The sequence below is a fragment of the Cydia fagiglandana genome, chromosome 11 (assembly GCF_963556715.1).
Source record: "Cydia fagiglandana chromosome 11, ilCydFagi1.1, whole genome shotgun sequence".
NCBI classification, from domain to species: Eukaryota; Metazoa; Arthropoda; class Insecta; order Lepidoptera; family Tortricidae; genus Cydia; species Cydia fagiglandana.
Genome location: NC_085942.1, coordinates 19,141,811 through 19,159,602, shown reverse-complemented (window position 1 = coordinate 19,159,602; position 17,792 = coordinate 19,141,811). Strand labels below are relative to the sequence as shown.

Genomic DNA, 17,792 nt, shown 5'->3' with positions numbered 1-17,792 from the left:
AACGAGACTTCCGCTTGTAAATTGTAACTTGTAGCTTTATAAAATAGGCCACAGTATGTTACATACAAGTTACATAATGGACCCTGGAAGGGTATAACAAAACATTGTTAAACACGGGTAAACAATTTGAAAATCTTAAAAACTAATTACAGTAATTACAAAAATACTTTGTAGGACAGTTCATTATTCCGGCTTACGGCGTTAAAAGGGTTAAAGCTAATCTGCGGGATTTTTTAATGCTGCCAGCTTAGCTACAAATAATAAAGATAAAACTTTATCTCAAAGTCAAATTATAACGTCTTCGAATTTGAATTTTTTGTTAGCGTGTTCGATATTAATAGAAAAATAGAAATCTATATAAATTGCTTCGAGGGAATGATAATGATATACCGACTTGATACCGATACCGTTACATTTTACATTGGGTAACACTGTAAGCGTCAGCGATATTGATGGCGAGTGTATCTGGCATCGGCATTTTTGAGATTTCAGTGCAGTTTTTGAAATTGTTCCAGATTAGTAATCTTTAATATCAATCGCTAGCGCATATTTATCGCTACAAGATTGTGTTGTGCTATAATCATCACTACTGGGTCAAATAAACATTAGTCAGTATTCTAACCTCCAAAGAATCTAGTCGTCAAGTTATTAGTGTTAGTAAATTGAATCTTCAAAGATGAGTGAGTATATGTTACTAATAGTTACTTTAGTTACATATTAGCGATGTATATCACATGTAATTAACCGATTAATTTGATCTTAAAATAATTTTAAAATGTAACCTCAAAATAACTTTCTATATTTACAGCGATGGATATTCGGCCAAATCACACGATCTACATAAACAATTTGAACGAAAAGATCAAGAAAGAGGAGTTAAAGAAGTCTCTATATGCTATTTTCTCACAGTTCGGCCAGATTTTGGACATTGTCGCATTGAAAACCCTAAAAATGCGAGGACAGGCATTTGTTATTTTTAAGGAAATTTCAAGCGCAACAGTAGCTTTAAGAAGTATGCAAGGATTTCCTTTCTATGACAAGCCCATGGTGAGTCTAAAATTTTCTATACTATTAATACTTCACTTTTAATTTACAGACATGAAGCTTTCCATAGAATAACTATTCGAAAACAAATGGTACATAATACTGAATGAGAAATACAACTGTTTTGACCTTAATTCTATTATTCTAGAGAATCCAATACTGCAAGTCTGACAGCGATGTCATTGCTAAAATCAAGGGCACCTTCCAAGAGCGCCCAAAGCGTCCCAAGATGCCCAAAGGCCTGGACGACAGCCGCAAAAAGAAGAACAAGGATGCCCGCGCCAGCATGATCCCTGGCTTTGGCCAGCCGAGCATCCTGAACCATACCAACATAGAGCAGCCGCCTAACCAAATCTTGTTCCTTACGAATCTGCCGGATGAGACCTCGGAGATGATGTTGTCTATGTTGTTTAACCAGTAAGTATTTCTTTTTATTTGTTTAATTGTAGGTACAACGAACAAAAGCAGACTAATTACAAGTAAAAAAAAAATTATAATTTATTTATTTATTTAAACTTTATTGCACAAGCACAGGAAAAATGTACAAATGGCGGACTTAATGCCTAAAGGCATTCTCTACCAGTCAACCATTGGGTCAAACAGAGACAAATGTTGGTGCAGGAGATACATAATTTATAAAGAGAAATGTAACCGAGAAGTCAAATATTATATATAAACATAATAACATAAACCTACAAAATTATGATAAAATACTAATACTATAATATGTATGTGTGTTGTTTTTTATTTTATTTATTTTATTGTGTGTTGTATAAAAGTCATTATCACCCATGCCTTTAACTGTGAGACACCCTAGGACAGGAGTCATCAAATCATCAAATGGCGGACTGTCGACCTATACTATTTTAATAAACTGAAGTAGAAACGGACAGCAATGGTCATATTATTTTTAAAAACGGACCCCAGGTTGAAACTAAATGGTGACCCCTGCCCTAGGACATTTTTTTAAATATATATAAGTCTGCTGTGCCAGCTATTAACTTAAAAAGAATTTTGATGAATTAGTCCAGAATTAAGTTATATCTAACTCAAGTTGTTATATAAATCATGGGTTTGTTGAAACCAGCAAGAAATAAAAAATAAGTGACATAATCTCACATTATTTTTTCTTTTCCAGATTCCCTGGCTTCAAAGAAGTCCGCCTCGTACCAAACAGACATGATATTGCCTTTGTGGAGTATGCGAACGAGATGCAGTCAGCCGCAGCAAAGGAGGCCCTTCAGGGTTTCAAGATCTCTCCCTCACACGCTATGAAGATCACCTTCGCCAAGAAGTAATAGATTATGCGATTGATTTGTATATTATGAAATAAAGTACAAAAAATATTGAGATCTGTTTTGAGCATTGCACTACGCCTAAACAGCTCTCCTGGCTGTGATTAGTTATTTAAAGTATAGTTTTTTTCCTGTCAATCCTATTTTAATCGCCTAAATGAGCCCTTAAACTTCCTTAAGCGAAATAACAGTAAATTCTCACCAGAACTGCGTAAATTTGCATTAAATTTAAGTACACTTTATAAGCTTATAAATGTTGTTCGGCAACATTTTTCAACGTGCCTGCCACTCGCGTACTTTGGCTCGTTGGTACAAAACTTGAGATGGAGAACCAGGTTTATGGCATGGCTAAAAAGTACAAGCGATCCGTCCAAAAATTTTTTTTGTGGGTTCAGTTTTGACGAAATGGCTGTAGGTAGAGTGGGACGCGTTTAAATTATAGGTATTAAATAACGTTAATTTGGATTTGATTTGTAATGACTTACAATTAGTACTTTCCTAGCGTTGGTGTGGTTATGATTTAAAGGGTTAATTTTAATCGCACCAACCATGTTCGTGATTTCAAATATTGGGGTAATTTTTACAATATGGTATCCCCGCGTGTATATCGTCATCTCTATGTCCGTGCGTCATCTAAGTCTTCCTTGTGTATAGCGCCCTCCAGACTATGCGCGTGAATCGCGGGCGAAGCCGCGAACGCGAGTGTGGAGTCTAGTTCGCTGATATGCGAAATCGACTCCAGACTCGCGTTCGCGGCTTCGCGCCGCGATTCGCGCACGAGTGTGGAGCGGGCTTATGACAAATCGTTACGATAATCGACAACGATTTGTCATACACACGGTTCGATTTATCTGCACAGTCGGACTGCACAGTTTTATCGCAACGATTTATCGTTACGTATGTAGCCGGCATCACCGGCGCACGCGGTTTGGCCCGTCTATAGAATCCTATATCTATGCTCTCAGCTTAGCTGAAATGGTAGTTTTTGTACAATTTGATAAGAGAACACTGATTAAATTAAACGTCAAATTGATACTGACATTTCACCTTCCTAGAGTCTAGACGTCAAAACAACGCCCTACTTTGAACTCTATAAAATTAATAACACAACAGAACAGAAACTCGTTATTAAGAAAATGTACATGGATTAAACTGTAAAATATACATCATGGATCTAACTTCCAACACATTGCCGAATATAGTCGACGTGGAATGGAAACTCGAAGTAGTAACAAACGCACCGGGCGTAGGCTCAGACAACTTATTGTATACTGTGGTGTTAAAGACTGATTGGGGCGACGACATACGCTTTACTTGTGGAAGTCAGGAGCTGCAGGATTTAGTGTATAAGCTTAAAGACTTGGTACGGCATTGTGAGACGATGAAAACTGAATTGGCGTAAGATTTTATGTATAGTGTAAAAAAATAAATGTTTTTGTAATATTTACTCTCGTTTTACTTCCTTTCCTAAATTCAACTGCGGTATTTAGCTCAGTCATTTCCTTTTTTTATTGTTACTCATCATCTAGTAGTCTCATTTCAGCCGTTAGTGGTGACACTCAAGTGAACTTTTCAGAAAACCAGCAACTACAACGGAACGGTAACAGTATAAATAAAACAATAATATGTGTAAAATTTTCATAAGTTATTCATATAATATATTTGTAACATAAATTAATATTAATTTCATTTCACATCAAAATAGCACTAATTTATTTGTTATTTAGTACCACATCCATCACTGTTAGAAAACAATAAGAGCGTTATAACATTGTCCGATCCGATATTGAATGCCGGATACAACTAGAAATCAGTAAAAACAACACTTTAAATTATTCTATATTTAATTTTATTCCTCAAAAGAAATATGTAAAAGTTGACCCTAAGGTACTTTTAATACCTATAATGGATTGGACAATATGAAAACACTCAAATATACCATTTAACTAGATTTACAATTCATAATTATAATTACATTTTAGTCAATAGTCATTGTAAGGCACAATGTTACAAGCACAACAGTTTATATAACACCTACACTACAAGCAATTGGCAATTCATAATGATACTGTAAAGCTACCCCACTATAAACCACCAAAAGCTCCCAACTATAGTCCAAAACTAAATCAAATATTTGGTCAGGAGTGAATATTATTTGAATGTTGCAGTTCTAAGTTCAAAACCAAAACATAAGATTAGTATTGTATACAATGTTGTGGCAGTTGCAGTATTGCTGGAAAATAGTTCAGTGGGTTTTACAGTACATTAATTCATCAGTACATTAATGTATATTTTGTTATTTAGAGATTCATGTTAAACTTACAGCTATTTCAATGTAGGTATAAATTGGTGGAATCCTTCAAAATTTATAAAATCTGTATGACGTCTCATAGTAATTTTAAAAGTTATCTGAACTTTTAAGTACATACTTTTGTTATAATAGCACCTAGTTAAATGTTTTACACAATTTTAGAAACACCTCTTAGCAATGAATACAGAGAATGCTTAGAGTCCTAACTTTTAAAATAAATCTTTAGTTTCATTATGTTAATTTTGATTTTTTATTTTTTGTATAAACTTACGCCATTTACGCCTAGTATCCCACTAAAACCTGGATACAATAATGAAGAAAAAAACTTGAAAAAAGAATACAAAAATACAACCTTAATACAAAAACAACAATTACAATACTGGCAGTTACAAATCAAGTGATGTGTCAAAAATATAAAATCAGAAATCAATGATTTATAGATTTATATCATTAAAATATAATTTTGTAGAGTTAGACCAAGACAAGTCTGCAACGATTTTTATAGCACACAAAGCACAAGTGTTATTTTAAACGTCAAACTTCTGTGAAGTTAGTGTACTTGCACTGTGTATGCTATTAAAATCGTTGCAGACTTTTCTTGGTCTAACTCTAGTAATATTATTTCTTACGTCATTCGTATATAAAACTTTGTATACATCTGTTTATATATAAGATGGCACTTGCAGAATACCCATTTTTGTATGCATATTAAAATAATAACCTCAACTACTTTTATACAGTGAATGGGAGTTGAATCTGGGTTATAAAATTATGTGGTATGGGTTATTTTTACTTGTTCATAATCTCGAGAATCGGCGGTATCATGTTGAAGGAGAGTGGCATATACAGTGGCGTTCAAAAGTGGATGGATAGATAACGACCGTAATGCCTAAATATTACGGTTGAAAAATCTCCATGCACTTTTGAACGCCAGTTTACATGTCCTCGTTCGTGCAGAATGCATAGAAATATAAAAAAATGGTTGGGTTTCCACATCTCAAAAAAATCTGTTGGATACAAGATACAAATAACAGTCACACTTTCCCTAAGCTAATTAGGCATGCTAGTACCCACTACCCAGTATCATGCTTATGAACAGTAAAAATGAGTGTACGGGATTGTGTTTTGGGGAACAGTTGAATCTGGGTTATAAAACTTTGTAGTTTGGGCAATTTTACTTGTTCATTTTCTCAAGAATCGGCAGTATCATGTTGAAGGTGGGCCGCTTGCCGATATCCTCGTTCATGCAGATGCGGATGAGCTTGGCGATGTGGGGGGAGACGCCGGGGGGGATGGCCACGCGGAGCCCCTCGAGGGCAATCTTCATGCCGCACTCCATCGGCGATAAGTCCGCGAAGGGAACCTGCAGAGTATATCCGTTAATTTATTATCTATATGGTAAAAGTATAAAACTTTGCCCACCGCGTCACAGTGCAGTAAAAGCGGAATACCTCCACTAATCCCACTTTCTTCAAAAAGTGTATGAACTACTTTAACGTTGTTTCGCTTTTACTGAACTGTGACGCGTTATGTTACTTATGTTAAAGGGCAAGTGTTATACTTTTACGGTAACTTTTGGAATTAAGTGTAGCACCCAAAAGGCGTACATGCGTGTTGCCGCGTTTAACATTCTTTTTAAGTAAAATTAGAAAAAAAAATTATCCTCCTATTTAAGATCGTCGTTGAGGACTTTTTTTATGCTATAGGAGGCAAACGAGTAGATGAATCGACTGATAGTAAGCAATTACCGTCTTTTACATCATACGAGCGAGATGGAATAGCGTCTAACTAAACATAGGGCTCATTTAAATATTGCGGGTTTTAATCGGTCGGTTGAATTGGACGTAACCAACAGTCCGCAATGTAACTAAAATCGCATGCGAGTTCTCGCGCCGTCTAAATCAGCCCATAGGGATGGTATGGGGTACCTCTCTGGTGGCCAGCTCCCACAGCAGCACGGCGAAGCTCCACATGTCGCAGGCCTCCGCGTTGCGCTTGCCGCGCGCGCGCTGCAGCGCCTCGGGCGCGAGCCAGGCGGGCTGGGAGCAGCGCCCGCGCTCCTGGAACGAGAACTTCGAGTCCGCCATGTTGATGCGCGCCGTCATGTCCTCGTCGATCTAGAGAAAATAAAAAAAAATAAAACAACATAACACTGAGCGACCTAGTCCTACAATATAAGCTCAATTAACTAGTGTCACGAACTTAACTATATGTGGATATAAGGGCTTTTTTTACTTGCTGTCGATTTCTCCTTCGTTTGAATTTGATAAGGTAAGTTTTACAGCTTCCAGCCTCTCGCCTGGCATGAGCGTCCCGGAAATAGTAACATCATTTGTTTTACAAGTTGTTTTTAACCCCTTGTGGCAGTATTGATAACCGAACAAGCGAAAAGTTCAAAAAATTAACCATAAGCGTAGCGAGTGGTCCTAAAATGGAATCTCGCGCGTTGCGAGGACTTCAAGGCACGCGGGTTAAAGGCTATCTGTCGATGTCGTAGCCATATCATAGAATAAATAATTTCGTGATGTGGCAATCATATCATGATCGGTTTGTCACTGACAGGCTAAACGTGCGAAGTGGCACAGTACCTACAAACTATATGTCACAACGAAGCCTTACTGAAACAAAAACAGAACTAAACCATAGAATAAATAATTAAATAGTACTACCGTACAGAAAGGACACTTCCTGCTTAACCGAAGTTTGACAGCGATTCAAGTACGAATCATGCTATTTAGGGTTGTCAAAATTCAAGTCTGTGATCGTGCACGCAAAAGGACGTCAAGTGGTGCCAACCCTAATAACTGCTCGGAACAATCCTGAACCGAACGGAGCCGAGTTTGCCCGAAAGGACTCGCCACTGACTAACTAAACTCACCATAACATGCCGGCTGTTAAGCTGGTACAGCGGCAGCTGGTGGTCCTTGTCCTTCTGCAGCGAGTGCAGATAGGCCATCCCCCTCGCCACGTCGTGCGCGAGCCGCAGCGCCGCCGCCGCGTCCACCACCACGCGGCCCGCGCCGTGCAGCAGCGCGTACAGCGAGCCCCACGACATGTACTGGCAGATCACCACCAGCGAGGGGGGGGAGGTGCAGCAACCGACCTGGGGAATCGCGAGGTTATACCAGGGAGATGAGAAAATACAAAGAAAAGATACACAATAGTAAATCTAACCTTTAAACCAGCGTCGACAACCTTTTAGCAGCCAAGGGCCAAATAGTAGTTACCGAAGTTGACGCGGGCCGCACTTTGTGTGTTGAAACCCGAAGCCAAAGGCGAGGGCTTAATTGACACGAGTTCGTAATTCCTGTACCGCTCGTGGCGCACAATGTTTTTCATCACATTTGTGTGGAAAAAAGGGAAATAAACAAAACTTCCGCCTGATTTCGTAAGTTCATTACAACCATAGTTCGAGATTTATGATTTACGGATCGCATCCATCGCCTAGTAAGTCTGCTTCGGGAGCGAAAACACAACAGGTCCTTAATGGAATTTCATACAAAATTGAAGGTCCTGTAAGGCAGCCTTCTTTTCGTTTGTTTCTTTCAATGGACAATATGACGGCGGTTATATCCACGTTATATCGAACAGCAGATATTGATTTTTTCTGGTTACAGGATTATTAAAAAGTTTAGAAAGCTCCTCGTTGAAACCGCGCTGAATACCCGTACAATAGCGGACAGCTAGTATCATCCAACAGTATTTATCTAAGATTAAAGTTCGTTTAGTTACCACGGGCAGTATGTTAGGGTGCGAGAATATCCTTAGTTTCGGGAACTCCTCGTTGAAATCGCGCTGTATGCGAGGCGTACACTCGCGGACGGCTAATATCTTTGCCACGATGTCGTTCTTCTGCCAGCGGCCGCGCCAGGTTTCACCTGACAACAAAAAAAGAATTAAAACCCCAACATATAAAGGAAATCAAACAATTACCTTACTTACCTTACCCCAAATTCTTATGCTAATTAAACTAACATTTTTCTACTATGATCTATTTATTATGTATAATCATAGTTATTTGTTTTACAAGGGGGCAAAGTTGTTGTTTAACCGCTCGTGCTAATATTGACACCCGAGCAAGCGAAAGATTCCAAAATTCGGTTCGAAAAATGGAATTTTGAGCGTTGCGAGGGTTTCAAAGCAGGGTTAAACAAAATTTGCCCCCAAGTGAAACAACAATTTTCACCACACCAACCCGAAGTAAATATTAAATGTAAAATATCAAACAAAATCCAATCCAAATGAATGTCATTAAATATGAATCATCCAAAATCATCATTTAAAAGTCAATTCTACTAGCAAACATAAGAAAACAACTCAAAATTTGCATTTGATTACTTTGCCTCACATGTGAATAAAATGCAACTTTGCTATCCGTTTTTGAAGTGCAAAGTAAGCCTTTCCGAGCTGGTGTGGAAAATATACTGTTACTGTCTGTCCTTCGGGGACCCCTGAGGATGGAGGGGGCCTCCGTGTGCCCTTATAGTAAAGCGGTACCGCACACATAGCGGTCAAACTATTAGCACCTTTTTTTTGTGTCGGAGGTTAAAGTTTGGGAAGAAGGGACTTTCCGGCCTAGTGTGATATAGACGGCCGAGCGACGCGAGGCCATTTAACGAACACGATGCCGCTAATGCAAAAGTGGTTGTTTCATTCTTGTGGTCTTGTATCTTAAGTTCCTAATGTATAGGTTATAGTGCGATTCATATACAAAAAAACCTATGGGTACTATCCCTTCCTTTACCCGACGAAATTTCTGCTTGGCACCCTGGGCTTTAACTCCCTGGAAGTGAGGCGTAATTATGCTCTCGTGACCGGGGCGTGCCGAATAATACGTGGGGATTCAGACTGTCACACAGCTGGTACGCCTTCTTGTGCCCCCTCAATCAAAGATTAATTTTAGGCCACGTAATCGCGACTTACTTACTGGCAGTTCCCAAAGCGCGCACTGTGGCGTACAGGAACTCTCCGTTAGTTCGCGCCTTACAATACCTAAACGCACTTCTCAAGTCAGCACCTGAATGCGATGTTTTTGCCAGTAGTTGGAAGACGTTATGTGACGAATGTAAGAGGTTATGTGAGGCGATGGATGATCACCCGTCTTCAGTTAGTATTTAAGATTATTGTTATTGTATAACACAACTTTATGTTAACGTCTTAGGATAATAATAATATTGTTTGCATTCCACAGTGCCTTAGTGTCTCACTGTAATACTGTGTAATATATATGAAAAAAAAAATAGTGTATGAAAAAAAAAAACTAAATTAAGTCATACCTGACGGTGTGACAGCCATGCGAGTGTGTAGCGACAGCTCGCTGATGTTGATGCCCTTGTGACGCGACAGAGTGGCATCTCTTGACCTGGTCCGGGTTCCAAGCCAAGATTGGTCCTTGAATTGAATCTTCTTCATCTCCTGTCCTTGTTGGATCGCTAGCTCGTGCAGTCTGAGAATAAAGATGGAAGGTTTAATGTTAATGTGAAAAGTGGTAGTGGAGAAAGCTAAAGAAAGATTCAGTAAAAAGATGTATCTTGGTTCATTTCATAGGTTTTCAGGAGTTGAGAGTAATGGCGGAGTATAGTACGGCCATTGGACTTGAAAGTCACAAGTTATGAACTATGTTGTATAAGGTAGAAGTACTAAGAAGGACATAAAGTGCTCATGTCGAATACTAGTGCAGCGTCGAGCACTAGTACTTCTACCCTAATTGGGTTAAAAAATTAATAGCGTAACCCCAGTATATAGTTCCGAACATCATCAGTGGTCATTCACTCTTTCGTTGAGTATTGATGGGATAAAAAACAGTAAACTAGAACCGGCCAACTAAAACTTTATCAATAGCAACCGGAGCAGTTGCGGGGATTCTGATAAATTATTCAAACATCAGTTACTTTTAAATTAGTGATAAGTTTGGTACCTTTGAACCATTTGGCCTCTGGTTTTATCCAGTGGTGTGTCTCCATCCCTATTAGCCAGCGACACCAAGGCCCCGGCCATGACCAGGTCCTCAGCGATGGGCTGGTAGCCCCAGAAGCAAGCGTAGTGGAGCGGTGAGTTGCCGTGGGCATTGGTGAAGTTCACATCCACACGGTTTTGTAGGAGCTGACAACATACAAGTTATGGTAACATTCCATTTCTAACCTACAGCTACACTACCGGCACAGATTATATAATAGTTCTTACGAACAGATACTTTTCTCTCAAACAAAACGCAAATACCTACCGTTTTGATACCTACACAAAAATACAATGGAGTGACCTTCAACGCGCCGCTCCCCGCACCGCGCGCACCGGCACAACGCTAGGGTTGCTGACGCTTAGAAATGATAAATAAATACCTACTTAAACAGCGGAGTGAAATAAAAGGAAAGCTAAATCTTAAATTATACCTAATATTCCGATTATGCGTGTTTGCGAAATAGTCATTTTAAAAGGTTATATGTTCCTGCAGTAACCGCAGTGTTTACGCCGTTTTATAAACCGCGCAATAATCCCAGCAAGAATTATTTTAAAACTTCGTGTAATTTAAAACCAGATAGAGATTAATGTTACACAATAAAGAAAAATAATATAAACCCCATGAATACAGGTAATTAATTATAAGTTAACCAGAGCAAAAATGAGTAGGCACTTTCCGGTGTAAAGTTAACTTACTGTCGTTAAACTAAACATTTGCCAAAATAAATTAAAAATATGCTACCTATTTCAAATAGATAGATATCTAAAACTATACACTTGTCTTACATAATAAACATTACATGTTACGCAATTAAAGAAATTCAATAGTAGGTAGGTAGGTACCTACTACGTAGCTTGTAACTATCGTAAAAAAGCGGCCAAGTGCGAGTCGGACTCGCCCATGAAGGGTTCCGTAACAGCAAGTAACATAATAAAATTGCGGTTTACGGTTTATGACGTATAAAAAAAAACTACTTACCAAATCTTGTTCAAACCAATTTTCGGTGGAAGTTTGCATGGTAATGTACATCATATATTTTTTTTAGTTTTATCATACTCTTATTTTAGAAGTTACAGGGGGGGGGACACACATTTTACCACTTTGGAAGTGTCTCTCGCGTAAACTATTCAGTTTAGAAGAAAATGATATTAGAAACCTCAATATCATTTTTGAAGACCTATCCATAGATACCCCACACGTATGGGTTTGACGAAAAAAAATTTTTTGAGTTTCAGTTCTATGTATGGGGAACCCTAAAAATTTTTTGTTTTTTTTCTATTTTTGTATGAAAATCTAAATGCGGTTCACAGAATACATCTACTTACCAAGTTTCAACAGTATAGTACTTATAGTTTCGGAACAAAGTGGCTGTGACATACGGACGGACAGACAGACAGACAGACAGACAGACAGACAGACATGACGAATCTATAAGGGTTCCGTTTTTTGCCATTTGGCTACGGAACCCTAAAAATGACAGTGCGGCGCGCGGTGACGTGCGTACGTGAGCGCGTGTGGCAACCAACTGGCTTGCTTTTCTACCGTGAACGGGAGCGGATTCGTAGGTATTAAACCGAGCTCGCGCGGAGAGTTCCATAGGCCTGCTACCGGTACTGAACGCGTCGCTGTCATTGTCAATTTCCATAGTAAAATGAACAGTAATGCATCTGTCGTTGGAAATGGACTGTCAACTTTACATGTAACGATTTAAACTCAAAGATGAAAAGAATGTTTGTCAGAAACCAATAAAGGCTAAAGCACTACAAAATACACAATAAAAAAAATGTTTCAATCGTTCCATGATTCCTACTATACTATAACATAGTTACGTTATGAATTTATGCTCATAACAAATATTCATATAATTTTTAAATCTGTCTTTTAAAAATTTTTGGAACCATGGGGTTTGGAAGGCGCCAAAGCCGACACGTAGATAAGTAATAAGATAAGATAAGATAAGAATAGCCATTATTAACCAAAAAAAAAAAAATTTCAGTACATATTACATTTAAATAAATTCACATTTCATTTATATTAATTCGTTTTAATATTTTTCCTTATTAATTTTAATGTCATTGCTTTTTAATATTTCAGTCTGCCTTCTTGGCATAGGCCTCCTCCAGCTCTCTCCATAGCTCTCTCTGTCCCAATCCAATTGGATTCCCTGAATTGGGAGATAAGTAATAAGACATTTTAATCTAAGTGTGATGACTGTGATGGTAATTAATATAATATAATTATGATGGAAATAGTTTCCCACATTTTAATTGGAAGTCAGGGAATGCCCGATGTGACAACCACTAAATACGTACCGTAATATAATACATTCGGTAGAGACACACTAGAAGAAAACGAGCTAAAGGATGTCGAACTCAAAGATGTCCTTCTGTTCTGCAGGTAAACAAGAAGACTTGAGGAGAATAGTGTGGGAATGCCGCTGGGACAGTAACCTGCAGCTCCAAATCCAGGGAACCGGGCTGAATGAACGCGACAAGCGATCGACAGCCCGCCTGCTTCCGGCCAGGCATCCCTACACTACATCTACATCTACAAATACGTACCAATTGCACTATAGCCCGGTGTCCATGGGCAGAGGCCAGATGCAACGGCGTGTCATCGCCCATATTAGTGACATTGATCCGGGCGCCCCGCTTGATCAGCATCTCTACGATCTTCTGGTGGCCCTCTTTGCAAGCCCAGTGGAGCGGGCTGAAGTCGTGATCATCTCTGAAATATAATGAGTTTTTTTTTGTCTTATTGAGAAACAGTCTTAAAATAAACATATGAGTTGTGTTCCACTTCATTGCATGTTGCATGCTTCATGCAATGAAGTGGAGCTATTCCTTACGGATGAATTATCGGCAGCAATAAATAAACTAAAAACTGAGAAAGCAATAGGACCAGATGGGATTTGCAGTGAAATTCTAAAATACTCAAGCTACGAACTACATAAAGTCATTGCCTACGTGTTCAACGAAATAATAAGGAACGAAATAATACCCGAACAATGGAATATTTCCAACATTACTATCCTACATAAAAAAGGAAACAAAGACGATCTACTATAAACTACAGACCTATAAGTATCATATCCTGCGTCTATAAACTATTCATGACAGTGATGACCAAAAGAATACAAAATACACTAGAAGAACACCAGCCAGTGGAACAAGCTGGATTTCGGTCAAATTACAGCACAATGGATCATCTACATACGCTTAACCAACTTATAGAGAAAGGCACAGAATACCAAATTAAAGATATATACATTGCGTTTATAGATTTTACAAAGGCCTTTGACTCGATAGACCATAAATTTCTATTCAAAACACTTGAAGAACAGGGCCTAGAGGGCCTATATGTCAACATGCTAAAACGGATATACCAACATAGCAAGGCCAGAATAAAAACAGATAAATATGGTGAGCCATTCAGGTTGCAAAAAGGCGTAAAGCAAGGAGACCCTATCTCTCCGACACTGTTCAACGCATGCCTGGAGGCCATATTTAGAGTACTAGAATGGGAAAACAAAGGTATAAATATTAATGGGAAATACATAAATAACCTACGGTTTGCGGATGACGTCCTAATTGTGGCCGAAAAACCAAAAATACTGGAGGAAATGATCCTAGAATTTGACACAGCATGCAAGGAAGCAGGCTTATTTAAATCTTCTCGGGGCAGAGGTGTACGGTTGGAGCCGGTAAAGGTTTATTTGACGTTCATAAGCGCATTGTAATATGCCTACTTGAATAAACTATTTTTTATCTTTTATCTTTTATCTTTATCTTAGCAATGAACATGAAAAAATGCAAAATTATTACTAATGGAGATAAAATACCAATAAAGCTTGGAAGAAACAATATGGAATATGCTGAAGATTTCACATACCTGGGACAGATAGTTTCCTTCAAAGACAGACTCGACAAGGAAGTAGACTACAGAATTAGTAGAGCGTCGAAAAAATACTGGTCTCTAAAAGCAATTCTAAAGAGTGACATGTCGATGGCCATTAAGAAAAAAGTATTTGATACTGCTGTCCTATCTACCTTAACTTACGGTGCCCAAACCTGGAGCCCCACCAAGAAACACACACATAAACCGAAGATTTGTCAAAGGGCAATGGAACGGTCCATGCTAAAAATTCAAATTAAAGACAGAATCAGAAATGAAGTTATAAGAGAGAAAACTGGAGTAAAAGATGTAACACAGGCAATAAAAAAGAGTAAATGGGCCTGGGCTGGCCATGTATGTCGCACTACAGATAACCGGTGGACCAAACATGTCACAGAATGGTTACCAATAGACACACCGAGAAAACAGAACAAACCGAATACTAGATGGAGAGATGAGCTACGAAATTTCGATAGATTCTGGTGGAGAACAGCACAGAATAGGAAGGAATGGGAAAACTGGGGGAGGCCTTTTCCGCACACGCGGCATGCAAATGAATAAAATAAATAGAAAAACAATAAAAGTTAAAAAAATAATAATAATTTAATAAATAAGTGTAATAACGAAGAAAGTGTAAAATAACAAAAACGCATGAAATAAAGGCTATTACTATTACTATGAGTTGTGTTAGGATGAATACAATATTGATATAGCTATTGTTATTTTTTTTTTATTTGATTACAACAACACTTTTGAACACAACTCATCAGAAATATGTAAAACTTGTTTAATTTTACATATATTTAAGGTTCTTACTTTTATTCATAGAGATATAGTTCATAAGTTATTTATTTGTCTTTTTATTGTCTTTTGTATATAAATATGTAAAACTCTATGACAAATCCATCTATATAGCTAATGTTATAAATTAGTAGAAGACTGTACTTTAAGGAAAACAGCTCACTAATTGCAACTGAATTCAAAAATACATATTTCTAACAGGAAAACCTGAATAAAAAGGTAAGTAAAGTCTTGGTGTAAGTCTAATCCTAAAAGTGGCTTAAGGTGCAGGTAGAATGAAACGTAATCGGTAGCACTAACTACGCTTTCTGTGTACAGAATAAACCAAAGCAATCAATCTATTTTGGCTTTACTTTAAAATATTACTAGGCCACGAGAGTCGTGACATAAACAGAGTGGGCGTGTACTTCCAATGCCATATGCGGAAAACCTGCCCAGCCATATGGCTCTTAAACATCCTCTAAACCACGCTAAACTCCTAAACTTACCCTTGGTTGAAATCATGCTCGATATCATCCAGCCAAACCCTCACTTGTAAGGCATTGCCTTCGCGACACCACTGAAATATATCCTCCATGATTTCTTAAATATATCTCACTCCAGCACAAATTTATATTGACTAAATCGATAAGGCACTCTTTCACTTATGTCTAAACATGTAATACAAATAGTATACTGTAAATAAAACAGGCAAAACGAAAATAATTAATGTACTATGCGGGCCTACTCATTCATTCATCTCTGTAGATTTGACAGTTTCGCAACCACTAAAAATAAAGTATAGCCTGATATAATTTAGAAATGCTTAAAAGTGACATCATTACTGCATTTATATTGGGGTCTCTGTTTTACAACGCATTTCATTGTATCATGTTTTCTTTGTCGCTACTGATTGCATGATTCAATAGGTATTTTTAATTTGGCAGCATAGCTTCGGGTTGCTACAATAGAAAAATGTTTGTTGTCTGATTTGGCATTTTAAATCAGCTTGCACACAGCGCATGTTGACATTCTTCAGGTACTTTGCGCGAAATTTTATTTAAACAATTTTTAGCGCAGCAATCGACTCCAGTGACTAGAGTACGTACCATTAGGTACAGTACTAGTGCAAACCACCCACGCAAGTTACGCAGGTGTTCTGCATGATAGGATCAAGTAAAGGCGAGCGCTAATATAAAAATAATACAAGAATGCAGTTTGCTCCTCAATAAGTCGTGTGCAAGCGATCAAACTTTTAGCAGCTATTCCAAGATGTTTCATGGTTTTGGCATAAATAGGTCGGTTCTTTTCGGTCACCGGAAATCACCTGTCTGGAAGATCTCTTTTTGTACTGAACTAGAAGTAGATACCTCTAAAGCAAAGAGTTAAGTAAGTTTAGTAGATACTAGGTGCAAGCTTCGTCTGAATTAGGATGCGTTGTATTAAAATTAAACTTTGAGACAATGTGAAGACTTGTTAGGCATCTATGCATGTTAGTTTTTTATATTATAATAAGGATTACCTATTGTTTAAGTTACTAATTGTTTTGTTTAGGTGCATGATTCGATTAGTTAAGTGAGCGCTTCATTCGCCAACAAACTGGTTACAGTTTGGCGATATTGTAAATTTTGTTTATGAGCATGTACCTTTTGTGTAAATAAATTAAAAAAAAAAATTAAAAAAATATACAATAAAGTATACAATACGACCACGATTAGAAGTGATAAATCAAACTCTTCATTCAGCTTTTGCCCGCGACATCATATGCGAAGAATGAAGATTTCTATGATAAAAACTAATCCATTTCAAGTGAGTATTATATTCTTTGCTCCCAAGCGTCAGCGTCCAGACAACTATATGGAAGTAACTAGTTTACTAATATTTCAACTACATTTTTGGAGTTAAAATAATAACCCAACATTGTATTCAAAATAACTTTATTTCAAAATACCGTTATAAAGTACAGTAAAGTTAGAACACAATGAAAACAATTCCCTTGCACAAACAAAACGCATCACAGAACGACAGCTAGTGACTGTGAGTAGAAGCTGCATTCGATAATATCTACACTAAACTTATTTAAAAAAAGATTCATTGATTGTAAAGTAAGGACGCTAAACACGAGGAATTTCGTACAGTGACTGTCCTATTTCCTATCTTTATCGCACGCGCATAATTATATTGCCGCCCCGCTCGCACAGTGGCCTTGACGGCCGACATCATGGCGGGACGGCGATAAAATTATGCACAGTGCGACAGAGATAGAAAATGGCGTGTCAATGTACTCGAAATTCTTCAAGCTTAGCGTGCTTGCTTTCAGGCACACATCACACACATAGGCTGAAATCGTCAGAACTTCAGCACCTAAAATTATTCCGTAACCATAGATTCCGGTACTGAATTTCTGATTTATTTCCCAGTGATTCCTAATGGCTCCTCTACATGATGGCCCAACGCTGGCCACTCCAAGGGACGCATTTATGCGTTAGAGGGAGCAAGTGATATTGCT

General features: G+C 38.0%; 2 protein-coding genes across 2 annotated transcripts; one reads left to right on the top strand and one right to left on the bottom strand.

Annotated features, from left to right (window-relative positions):
- Positions 1-447: 447 nt before the first annotated feature.
- Positions 448-2,456, top strand: LOC134668591 (U1 small nuclear ribonucleoprotein A). Its single transcript, XM_063526033.1, has 4 exons — positions 448-680; positions 809-1,047; positions 1,193-1,461; positions 2,183-2,456. The coding sequence occupies exons 1-4, from the start codon at positions 677-679 to the stop codon at positions 2,340-2,342; spliced, it is 672 nt and encodes a 223-aa protein (XP_063382103.1). The 5' UTR covers positions 448-676; the 3' UTR covers positions 2,343-2,456.
- Positions 2,457-3,967: 1,511 nt separating this feature from the next.
- On the bottom strand, positions 3,968-16,045 carry LOC134669139 (integrin-linked protein kinase). Its single transcript, XM_063526683.1, has 8 exons — positions 15,793-16,045; positions 13,171-13,336; positions 10,568-10,752; positions 9,927-10,096; positions 8,383-8,528; positions 7,529-7,753; positions 6,579-6,767; positions 3,968-6,013 (listed from the first exon to the last, which is right to left on the bottom strand). Exons 1-8 carry the CDS (start codon positions 15,879-15,881, stop codon positions 5,825-5,827), a joined length of 1,359 nt encoding a protein of 452 aa, XP_063382753.1. The 5' UTR covers positions 15,882-16,045; the 3' UTR covers positions 3,968-5,824.
- Between the last annotated feature and the right edge of the window lie 1,747 nt (positions 16,046-17,792).